The following is a 12,628-nucleotide window of genomic DNA, read 5'->3' as shown; positions in this document are numbered from 1 at the left end:
GGCGGTGGGGGGCCCTTCCGCTCTGGGGACCTGCTGCCAAAGTGTCCCGAAGACTGGCGGCGGGGGGCCCCCGCTGCCAAATTACCGCCGAAGACCCAGCTGCACTTCGGTGGTGGGTTCCGCTTCGGCGGTAATTCGGCGGCGGGGAGCCCCCGCCACAGGTCTTCGGGGCACTTCGGCAGCAGGTCCCGGAGCGGAAGGAGCCACCGCTGCCGAATTACCGCCGAAGCGGGGGCCCCCCGCCGCCGAAGAACCCAGGCACCCGGAATCCTCTGGGCGGCCCTGCTGACCATCACCTAGCCCTGGATATGCTGTATGTACTATAAGCATTATATGAGTCAAAAAGGTCTTTTAGACTGAATTAAAAGAGGAGGTTTGCCCTACTATGGACACCACAAGGAAGGAGGAGGAGAGGTAGAACATTGGGGACGTGGTGAAGGACCATTGAAGAGGAAATGAAAGGCATGGGAATGAAGTGGGATAAAATTTGCTGCCTCGCTCAAGAACGAAATGAATGGAGGAGAATGGTTGACGCCTTATGCTCCACTAGGAGTGAATAAGAGGAGGTTAATAGTGGGACTACAACAAGAGCAGCAGCACATTGAAGCAAACTGCTAGAAAGAGCTAGCAGCCTATAAAACAAAGGAAGTGAGGCTAGTGAGTGGTCAGTCTGTGGGGAATCTGTCTCAGTAGAGGAAAGTTTGCATAGTTAAGTTGCCAATAAACAGCATTATCCCAGGGATTTGGAAGCACTGCATTTGTATTATCCGACCATTTAATAGAACATGATCAGAGTTCTCTGCAGGTGGACTAAAGAGGATGTCGTGTTATTTCTTGTATCTTTTGAACACCAGCAAACAGTGAAACACTGAAGCACTTGAACATTTCAAGACACAATAAGATGATCACAAATCTGCTCTCACAAATACTTTCATCCTCAGAGCTATGGAAAGGCTTTTCCTCAACATATCATTAAGAGCCTCTCTGTAAACCAAGAGCTGGGTTAAAGCAATCTGAGTTGTTAGACACACCTCACATATGGACTTCCTGTAGCTCTGCTCTGCTCTATGGCCACACCCCTTTGCCATGGTCCCACCCTTCCTTGGAAAAATTGTGACAGAGGCCACTCATATAAGAGCTGTTTGCTGATCTGGTAGGGAAACCTTCCACCACTCCTCCTTGGACAGACAGAAGGCTCCCTTGTTCCTTTATTACTACACTCTACCTTCAGGTGGGCTGGGGTTTCTCCCAGAGGGAGGCCTCAGCCTCCAATAAACTGACCAGATGACCCTCTCTGTGTGGTGTCGCTGGAGGACACTGCAGCAGCAGAGCCATGCCGGGGTGTCAGTAACAAGGGCCCTTCATACACAGAGCCCACTGCTGGGATGGTGTTGATGGAGCTGCCCAAAGCAGAAGATTTCAGAGTTAACACCCCATGAGATGCATGTGACATTTTGTACCTTTTAAGGCTACTCTTTCAGGTTCTCTGCAGACACAGGCGGATATCACTGCATCTGTTACACTCACGTTTTTCTAGAAACATTTATTGTAAATGAAAACAGATTCTGACAACAATATGTGACTGAGGAGCCACGACCCTACGCATGGGCTTATAGTGCTTGTGCCTTAATCTGCACCTGCCCTATACTTCCCTTACAGAAATACTGTGGTGACAGCACTAGAGTCCTTGAGATCAGTGGGAGCTGTGCATAGTCTAGAGTTTAAACAAAAAGGTTTAGGATAGCAATGGTACACAGTGCAAGAGAATCCATTTATAAGGCAGCTTTCTCTCTTCAGAGACAGAATCAAAATGTATTCTGCTCCATTGTTATTAGGTCACCTGTGTTAAGCAACTGGTGTTTACCAGTCTGTTAAATGGTCAGGTAAATCCAGCTTCACTATTTAAAATACAGATTGATCAAAAACAAATTATGGCCACATTTTCAGAGGTACTGTGCACCCGTGACTCTTAACGCAGTTAATAGGAGCTGCAGATGCCTCTGAGAAATCTGGCCATTGATTTTGAGCTTGCCTTTTGCCCTTTTGTCTAAATAATTTCAAAACTTCATGTGGCTATTATGGACATTAAATTAATTCTTTAATATAAATTCTGTATATGTGACTATCAAATCTACAAGAATTGTCATTGCTGGAATGAATGGATTACCTATTCTTACAGTATCAGAGGGGTAGCCGTGTTAGTCTGGTTCTGTAGAAGCAGCAAAGAATCCTGTGGCACCTTATAGACTAACAGAAGTTTTGCAGCATGAGCTTTCGTGGGTGAATACCCACTTCTTTGGGTATTCACCCACGAAAGCTCATGCTGCAAAACTTCTGTTAGTCTATAAGGTGCCACAGGATTCTTTGCTGCTTATTCTTACAGTAATACTTACACAATACCAGCAGGTGGCACTAATGCATAAACCATATTAATAAACAGGCGACGCTTGTTCCAAGCAGGGTTTTTGTACCACATTAAGCAGCCTGAGGGTCATATATAACTGTTAATATATGCTAACATCAGTAGAATTTCTGATGTGGACTGGCAACCAGTATGAATATTATATTGACAATGTAGTTTGTGTAGTGCCTATTTTAATAAATCAAGTTTCAGAGTAGCAGCTGTGTTAGTCTGTATCTGTAAAAGGAACAGAAGTACTTGTGGCACCTTAGAGACTAACACATTTATTTGAGCATAAGCTTTCGTGCACTACAGCCCACTTCATCGGATGCATAGAATGGAACATAGAAGAAGAGTATATATGGCATCTTCTCTGTATGTATATATATACTCTTCTTCTATGTTCCATTCTATGCATCCAATGAAGTGGGTTCTAGCCCATGAAAGCTTATGCTCAAATAAATGTGTTAGTCTCTAAGGTGCCACAAGTACTCCTGTTTTTTTGGTTTTTTTTTAATAAATCAAGTGTATCTTTCATCATTACTGAATCATTCATAACAGCTGAGAGTTTGCTCTACAGTTTTACATTTTGTCATTATGAAAATTAATGTAAACAGTTCTTAATTTTAACAGAGCAATTGCTCTTCCAGAAATTTTATGCACAGATCATCTGGTCTTCCTTTTGTTTTAATCAACTGTAAATGTCTATAACATGCATTATTGCTGAAATATTAGTCTAATTTTTTTACCAGTGGATATCCATTAACACAAATTTACTGTTATGACTGAAAAACAGGAAATCCATCTAACACACATACACACACCCCAACTTGTAAAAGAGTGTGTCTGTTACACTAAGCATGGTCCATAAAATAAGAACCAAGCCAGACCTCAAAATGAATTCAAACCAGAAGCAGACATGAACTGCAAGAAGAAAAGCCTGTCCTCGTTACATTCCCATGACAGAGTTGCAGATCTAAGAAGTCTGATTGACTTTTAGAGAAGATTCAGATATGGCATCTAAAAGTTTACATGCTTATCAAAACTGAACATGGACTCAGAACCTTCCTGAGTCTTGCCCATATCTATAGAGCTATATGCTCCACTCCCAGAATCTGCATGAAAAGGAGCAAAACTTCTCCCTTCCTCAGTGCTGCACAGTGGAACCGGGCATGCACACAGATACATGCACAGGAAACAACAACTTTATGGGTCTCTGTGTAAGCCAGGGGGAAGGATAGAGCTTGGGAGCAGCTGCTATATATGTGGCATGGCCCTAGGACAATCCACCTCAGAGCACATGGCATATTGCTGCGCATGTTAACAGCGAAGCATTCACTTCTCTTTCATGGACTCTGCTCCCCTCCCAGGGTGGAGCAGTGCTCAGACTCCACGTGGAAAATGGTACCAAAACGGCTCACAATGCAGCTAGTGGTGGGCAAGGACCTGAAGAGAGCATACAGGGACAGGCACTCCATGTGTCAGACAAAGAACTGCTGGTAGGGGCCATCTGTTATCATGGGTCTCCAGTTTGTGTGGTTTTTAGACTATACAAGGAATACCTCCCTTTCTATGCTTGCCAGAGGTCCGTCCTGCACTTACCTGAGGAGAGTAGATTTTCAGTGGGACAGAACCCATGGATTTATTAAAGGAAACATTCCTTTTCTGTCCATTTTTGAGTGGAAGGGGACATTACAGCCTGCGATTGGACCAGGCTACTCTTGTCACTCTTGTGCTAACTGCTGAAAAAGTTTCAGGGTTGGTCCACGCTACCAACTTACGTTGGTGGAATTATGTTGCTCAAGGGCATGGATTTTGAGCAATGTGGTTAATAACCTCTGGTGTAGCCAGTGCTATGTTGATGGGAGGGCTTTTCCCATTGACATAGTTCCTGCCTTTTGGAGAGGTGGAGTGCCGATGCCAACAGGAGAAGCTCTTCCATCAGCGTAGTTCCAGCACTTATGACTGTAAGTGTAGACTAGCCCTTGGAAACCTTCCCAGTGCCTTGCCATGGAAGTAAGATATACTCACAGCATAAGGAACCCCGGGAGTCTACTTTTATGTTTAAACTTGTGTTTACTAGTAAAAGCCTGCTGGAGAGAAATAGATCTCTTAGTAAATACCCATTTATGCCATTCCCCGCTCCCCTCATCTTCCCCACTGCTTCTTCCACACAAATTTGTCATGCATTTCCTGGCCTCAACAGCCCCAGCTGTGAATTTAATGTTGAGCCTAGTCAATTTCACACTGGGGGAGCTGCATGGGGTAGACAGCCGGCCAGCCATGAGGAAGCAGACTGAAAAAATGTCTGAAGGGAAAAATAGACAGACTTATCAGATGTAGATTCATTTGGCAAAACACACACCCTGACAACTCTGCAGATAAGCAGTAACTAGACAGCTACCTGATGGTGTGTTCCATCTTCAGCGATGCACTCTGTGCAGACTTCTTCATCAACACAATCACTATTTAAAGTCACCTGTCCGGGTGGACAGAAGCAGCCTTCTATGGGATAGTCCTTGCAGACACTGATGCTGGTGCTGTTCTCACAGTGCTTTGTGCAGCTTGTTCGACAGTGATCATATATCAAAGAGTTGGGGCATTTCATAGCTGTAAGAAGACAGGCGAGAACACTTCAGAAGAGATGCGAAACTCAAAGCAATGATTTCACTTATAGTTTTCTCCAACACTTTTTCAACCTGATTGCCTTTGAGGATATATTGATTATAGCCTCCATTGTGGTCAACATTTTTCAAAATAGATTTGTAAAGCAAACAGAAAACGTGGATGTCTTTGACACAGGGTTTGATAAAGGGTTTAGAAAAGGTTAAAATAACTGGGTATGTTTAGTCTCAAGAAACAAAGACTGTGGGGATCTGATAACAGTCTTCAAATATGTTAAGGGCTGTTATAAAGAAGACAGGATCAACTGTTCTCCACATCCACCAAGAGCAGGCCAAGAAGTAATTGACTCAATCTGCAGCATAGGAGATTTAGGTTAGATATTATGAAAAACTTTCTAACTATAAGGATAGTTAAATGTTGTAATAGGTTAGTAGGTTGTGGAATTGCCATCATTGGAGGTTTTTAAAAACAGGTTGGACAAACTCCTGTCAGGGATGGTCTAGGTTTACTTGGTCCTGCCTCAGCACAAGAGGATGGACTAGACCAGTGCTTCTCAAAGTTGGGCTGCCGCTTGTTCAGGGAAAGCCCCGGCAGTCCCCAGGCTGGTTTGTTTACCTGCCGCGTCCACAGATTTGGCCGATCGCAGCTTCCACTGGCCGCGGTTCGCCGCTCCAGGACAATGGGGGCTGCGGGAAGAGGCGCGGGCCGAGGGATATGCTGGCCGCCCTTCCTGCAGCCCCCATTGGCCTGGAGCGGTGAACCATGGCCAGTGGGAGCTGCGATTGGCCAAACCTGCGGATGTGGCAGGTAAACAAACCGGCTCGGACCGCGAGGGGCTTTCCCTGAACAAGCCGCAGACTGGCTTTGAGAAGCACTGGACTAGACAACCTCCTGAGGTCCCATCCAGCCCTACATTTCTATGATTATAATGGCTCCGTCTGGCCTTATAATATATGTAAAACAATTGTTGGCCTAACTTCTGTCCTGATTTATAACCCATGCAGAACCACTGGGCCAGATTCTCAACTGGTGTAAAATGGAATAACTCAATTGACTTCAGTGGAGAGAACCTTATTTAAACCAGCTGAGCATCTGGCCCATTTATTTCCAGGGGTGTAAGGCAAGGTAGAATTTGGGACCACCATTACATTTATTAAGGTAGCAGTATTTACACGGTGCAATCAGGAGATCTCCAAGAGAGAGACAGGCATTGTAGGAAGTGGTTTTGGTGATTTGGTATGAGGCAATATTCCCTAGAAATTAAAGAAAGGCCAATGATAGCGTCTTTTGGAATTTCAGAATCAAACCCTAAACTGGCATCCTTTGGATCCCAGTCCTATTCATGGAGAGGGTTTCAGAACTACATTCCCTCCTCTCTGAGCCAATGACCAAAACTTACATTGAGAGGTTCATGCTGTTGAAGATGCCAACTTTCAAATGAGACATAAAATTAAGGTTCTGGCCCCTTGTCAATATTGAAGATCCTATGGCACTTTTCATAAGAGAGTAGGGTGTTGTTAATGTCAATGGACGCTTTTCCACTGACTTCAGCGAGCTTTGGATCAGGCCTACAAAGACTTTTCTGTACAAATCTATATGCATCTATCTTAGGGTTTTATGCTGCTGCTCATTGTAGCTGATCACCTTCCATGTTCATTCAATAGCAGTAGTGAAGTCCCTTGCAAACTTCATATACCATAGCACCTCTCTTTTCTCTCGTCTCCTCTTTGGCTGGCATTTGAGAAGCCAGCTGGGTTCAGGCAGCTCCTCTCTATTCATTCAGCAAACCAAATCCTTGACTCACAGATGTGCTTCCAAGAAGCTCCCACAAACACTTTCCCCCTTAAGATATGATAAATTCAGTGTTTGGGTATATGTGATGCAGACAGGAGGGGCAAGGGTTTAAGGAAACTATGGTTTCCCCTCTCCCCATTTTAAAAAAAATGTTTTTGATCGTAACCAAGGAAGGAGACAGCACCACTTGACAAAAGAAGTGAACAAGCTTATATGAAATGCATTTGCTGGAAGTGTCTACAGAAAATAGATTAATAGATTCTAAAGCCAGAAGGGATGACTGTAATTCATCTAGTCTGACCTTCTGCATAACACTGGCCATAGAACTTCCTCAAAGTAATTGCTTTTGAACTACAGTATATCTTTAAAAAAAAATCCAATCTTGATTTAAAAGTTGCCAGTGATGGAGAATTCACCACAACCCTTGGTTCCAATGCTTAATTACTCTCACTGGTAAATATTTATGCCTCATTTCACGTCTGAGTTAGTCTAGTTTCAACTTCCAGCCCTTGGATCTTGTTATACCTTTGTCTGCTAGACTGAACAGTCCAATATCAATTTTTTTGAGTTGGTAACATAAAGGGAAGGGGGAATACTCCATCAAAAGCAGAAAAATCACTTCCAACGTCCCTTTACCTCAGTGGTGGAATTATAACCAGGAGATTCTAGGAGCCCATGACTATCATCTCTAGCCCATTACAGTCTCAGTTCTCTCTGCTCCCCCAAGATTTTCAGATAATGCAGGCTCTGCTGTGGAACCTTTTGCTGGTGGTACTGTACCTACGAGTGTGGCACTAGAAACAAATGACTACTCACACACATACACCCTCTCAATCCAGCACTCCTCAACAGCTGGGTGTTTCAGTATCTACACCCCTCTAATGCTGAATAATTGTATGTCCTAAAGAGAGAAATAATCATTTTAAACTCTCTAAATAAAATGAACAGCAGAGGTCAAAAACAAGTAGTTAGGAGACCAGTTCTTCTGCCAGATTAGCCTTCACCATTCCATGTGAAATCTAATTTGAGTTCCAGTTTCTCTGATGCCGTCATAATTATTCCATGCAGTCTATTCATTGATATTGTAGACCCAGATTGCACAGGCTGTGTTAAAAAGGCAGCTTCCTTCTTCCAAGGAGGGAAAAGAACAGTCAGTATCATTTCCTGTAAATCTATGTAATATGTAACAAATTTTGAAGAGTCTTACCAGCAGATTTAAGCAGTGACAAATGCTGCAGCTGGTCAGTCTTGCTTTGAATTACTCTAGCAATTATTAATAACTATTGTTACTGGGGAATAGTGTGTGTATGAGAGAGATGAGCTCCTGGGACTATGTTTCTGACCCCAGCAAAATAAGACATTTTAAATTCCCAAGTAAAAAGTTAAAGATGATATTCTATATTAGGTTCTGCTTTTTCCACAGAGATCCTCTGGAACAGAGACAGAATCATAGGACTGGAAGGGACCTCGAGAGGTCATCTTGTCCAGTCAATGCGCTCAAAACAGGACTAAGTATTATCTAGACCAACCCTGACAGGTGTTTGTCTAACGTGCTCTTAAAAACTTCCAATGACAAGGATTCCACAACCTCCCTAGGCAATTTATTCCAGTACTTAACCACCCTGACAGTTAAGAAGTTTTTTCTAATGTCCAACCTAAACCTCCCTTACTGAAATTTAAACCCATTGCTTCTTCATCTTCCATTGTAATCAGTAGGGTTCTCATGACCTCACCCTTAGTTACCAATCAGGGCCCTTAGTTATTATCCAGTGAAAGCCAGTTCAATGATGGAGCAGAGATGATGGGATCATCTCTATGAATTTGTGAATCTGGGTGTTTTGTGGTTCTATGGTAAGTCCACATTCTCTTCTATAAACAAAAATATTACGCCTTGTTTTGCTTATTTTCTGATGGGCCTCTCCAATAGCATGAGCTCATCAATATTTCAATGACCAGTAAATATCACATTGCAGAGGGGCTGCAAATCCTTGCAGCTGTAGCGCAGTGATAAGTGTGAGTCTGATACGCTTAGTTACAACCAAGTAGATTTTATTTTGGCTAGACTGGGACCACTGCTTAGTAGTGCACAAAATAGGGAAAAGGGAGCAAATAGCCTATCTCCTTCCCCCTCAAACCCTTTGTACAGTAGCCAGGTGCAATCTTTGTCCTTGCACTTCTGGTTGAGACGTCTGTCAATGAGACTGACACTAGAAAACCCTTAGGGGATGGAGAGCAGTGAAGGTGGTGCTCTGACCAGCCCTTTCCATGCCAGCTACTTGAAGTGGGACAGCGCAGATAAGTAGAGCACCCCACCCCACCCTGTGTTCTCCCAGCTTTTATGCACAACTCAGGCACCGTATCTCCAGCAGCCCCATATCCTACTCACGCAGTGACTAAGCTCCAAAGTAACCCTGAATCATGAACTAGAAAGAAGGCTTGTGCTGTCTAGGGCAGAAGTATCTGGCAAACAAGAATAAAAATAGGTGTCATATTAAACTTCCTCCAGCATCAATGAAATTGCTTTAATTCCTCCCTTAAACTGGTCTTGGCTTGCTGTAAACCTGAAGGGTAAAAGAGAGCTGTTAAGGAAGGGTTTAACATTAGTCATGTCAAAATGTTACCTAGAGCAAGTCTGATTCTTAAAAAATCTTCCAGGAATTTGGAAAGAAAACATGGCTTTCCCCCTTGAATGAAACTCAGTGGACAGGGCTGAAATGACAGCAGGATCTAAGGGAAAACATCTGCCCTGGCAGACCGAATAGAGATGCAAGGATCTCAGATGATTTCTGTAGTAAAATAATCCCATACATCTAAATTTGGAAATACTTCTCGTTCCATATGGAAACCAGTGGACTACAGCCAGACAAAGGCAGACTGGGAACTCCTGCCCCTCCTCCAAAGACCTTCCCTGTGAGCATGGCCATAAGAAGGGAGAAGTGGGACTATCTTCCTTCCCTCTTTCTCTTTGTGTATTTGTGGGACCCTGGTCACTACTGTATCAGAATGCCTCACAATCAGTAATAGAGTCTGTCCGCACAACATCCCTGTGATGATAAAGGAGCATTATCCTGATTTTAGAGATGGGGAATTGAGACACCGGATAGATTACCTGACTTCCCAAGATCTCACAGGAGACCGGTGAGCCAGGAACTGAAACCTGGTCTCTTGAATCATAGGCCTTGTCTTCAGTTCATTTTATACCTCATGCTCAGCCCTGGTTTTTCTCTTGCACACAGTATGCATTCAGACATCTCTGTCAGTGCCACACAGAGGCAGTCATCACACTCTGAGTTGTAGGGCACTCTGAGTTGCTTTTAACGTGTGTTGCTACCACAAGGTTAATGCAGTGAAAACGTATAGACACAGGCACTCACAACAAATTAGATACAGTTCTCCAGTCCCTTCCCATAAAGCCCATTGGGCACCCATTCCTGTGTACTGTCTTGTCATCTACCTGTGCTCTGACCTCTGACTGAGAGTGATCTACATGCATATTCCTCTGCTCAATATCCATGGTCCCACCCTGCTTGCAGTGTCTCCAGCTTCACTCATCTCCAGTGTTTGCAACAGTAGAATAATGGCCCTCAAAGGAGCCCATGTGTCGGCATGCAGCCACCTGGCCACATGCATCTTGGTGCAGCTTTGAGCCAAAGTGAGGAAAGCCCATCTGACACTACGAAGAAGAATATGGAACTGTACAATGGTATATCTCAACAGCTAGAGGAAGAACATGGGATCAAACAACCAGACAGCAGTGCAGAGATGAGATAAAGGGGTTCAAGGTAAGGTTCCAGGAGACCAAGAATAAGACAACCTGCCCACTTTACAATAAACTTAATGGTGCCCTGAGCAGTCCAGAATCCTATCCACTAGACCATCCTTCTTTCTCGAGTCAAAAGGAGTATAGGACTAGCTGAGGAGTGGCCAGCCTTTAAAGGTGAGGGGCTCAGGCCACATATTTGTACCTTCCCAAGAAGACAACCAAATATTAGACACAGGTGGGGCAGAGAAAGAGCAAACCCTTGGGAATGGTCCCTCTAAGTAAAGACTGAGTTACCTTTTATAGGTCACTTTTATAGGGAAGTGGCTGCCTGTGCTGTATCTGTTCCATGTATATTAAATGATCCAGGGCTATTAATGCAGCACTTGTCACCAGCACTTATTATTAAAAAAGGGTGTCCCCCCAACGTTACAGTAATATTGCCAAACAGAACTGTGAATCTCTATTGTGTGCCCTGCAGTTCCCAAGTGCTTGCCGGCTTCTCCTGCTTGCAGCTGCTGAATTAAATTGCAACAGAAAATTACAATTAGCACTGATGTCATAAAATAAATAGGTTCACTCTCCAGGATCATCGTTTTGTTCTGTGCCTGTACAGTGTCTAGCACAATTGGGTGTTGGTCTGTGAGTAGGGCTCTGAGGCATCACAGTAATACAAATAATAAATAATAATAATAATTAACAACATCTACCATAGTGATGCAGCCAAATTAAAGCAAGGAAGGAAACAAAGGCAGAAGATGCAGGAGAAGGAACAACAACAAGAAATCCCCAACTTCCTCAGGGGAATGCAGGAAAATAATCAGAAACAGATGTGGATCTTTATGTTGCAGTGATCATTCTTTCTGTTACATGCTGAGATACTGCAGTAATGAGCAGGGTATAAATAGAGATTGATAGATAATAGATAAATCGATTGTGTTACTATCATATACATGATATACCCTGCAAGGATTCCAAGTGAAGACACTTGATACCAAGTGAGGGCATTTATAATCTGTCCTTTTTTGTTCTTGAAAGCAGGGATGATAAAAAAAAAAGGAGGATTTCAATCCTGCAGGAAACTCCAGTATTTTGACATTTGTTTTCATCCTAAATTGGGATGAAATGTAGAAATATCAAAACATTCAATGGAACAAAAAATTAAGAAAAATTTTGATTCAGAAATGTGGAAAAGTTTTCAGCTGAAATGAAATATTTGGATTCAGGTCTAGTTGATAGTAGCCTCTGCATTCTCCCGAGCCACCACAATGCCTCATGGGAGTTGTAGTTCTAGGCTTCTCATATCCCCATTCACCCCCATGGGGAAGTCTCTCAGGATACACTGTCGTCTCTTTCTGTGGGAGTCAAATGGCACACCACAGTGGCTCAGCCACAGAGAGTGATCATGGAGAGTAGGGTCAATAAAAGAAAATAGGTACATGCGGAATCCAGAATTTCAACTCCCAGAGGCTTTGCGGTGATTCAGAAGGACAGATTAATGCCAACCCAAAGCAAAATATTTCATTTCAATTTTTCTGACAGAAAATTCTGCCCAAACCACTTTTCCTCTGGAAAATTTCAATTCTGACAAAACCCCATTTTTCAACAGGAAAATTTAATTTGATTTTTTTTCAAATATCCCTACTTGCAAGTTATTTAATTACTAGGATATGTGCAAGACAATCTAACAATGGTACTATCTTTGCAGTGTTTCCAAAAGTGAATATCTCACAGCAACCATATCCACTGAAACCACTGCAAGAAACCTTGCTGTGCTGATTCCTTCCCTTTTCAGTCCTCAATGGCTGCCAAACTGGACCATTATTTTAGGGTTTGGTGGTTCTTTATTTCTCCATTGCTGTATTACAGATTACACTCCACCTCTGAGAACTGGAGAAGAGTAGATGGGCTTGCACTTAGAAACAAGTATTTAATACCCACCATGGAAGGTGCCTTCAGATATCACTTACATATACACAGCTAGATAGATAACAAGAAATGGGGTGACAGAGAGCTGTCACAACAAGAAGTTTGGATTTTTAGCCCAA

General features: G+C 43.2%; 1 protein-coding gene across 1 annotated transcript in view; it reads right to left on the bottom strand.

Annotated features, from left to right (window-relative positions):
* The window catches only part of VWF (von Willebrand factor), a 224,898-nt gene that overhangs the window by 48,967 nt on the left and 163,303 nt on the right, over positions 1-12,628 (bottom strand). The window contains exon 38 of the mRNA XM_044996564.1: positions 4,806-5,011. Within this exon, the coding sequence (XP_044852499.1) occupies positions 4,806-5,011 (206 nt within the window). The remainder of the gene's footprint in view (positions 1-4,805; positions 5,012-12,628) is intronic.

The sequence above is a fragment of the Mauremys mutica genome, chromosome 1 (assembly GCF_020497125.1).
Source record: "Mauremys mutica isolate MM-2020 ecotype Southern chromosome 1, ASM2049712v1, whole genome shotgun sequence".
Taxonomy (NCBI): domain Eukaryota; kingdom Metazoa; phylum Chordata; order Testudines; family Geoemydidae; genus Mauremys; species Mauremys mutica.
The sequence above is the reverse complement of the archived record's forward strand: the minus strand, read 5'-3'. Positions and strand labels throughout refer to the sequence as shown.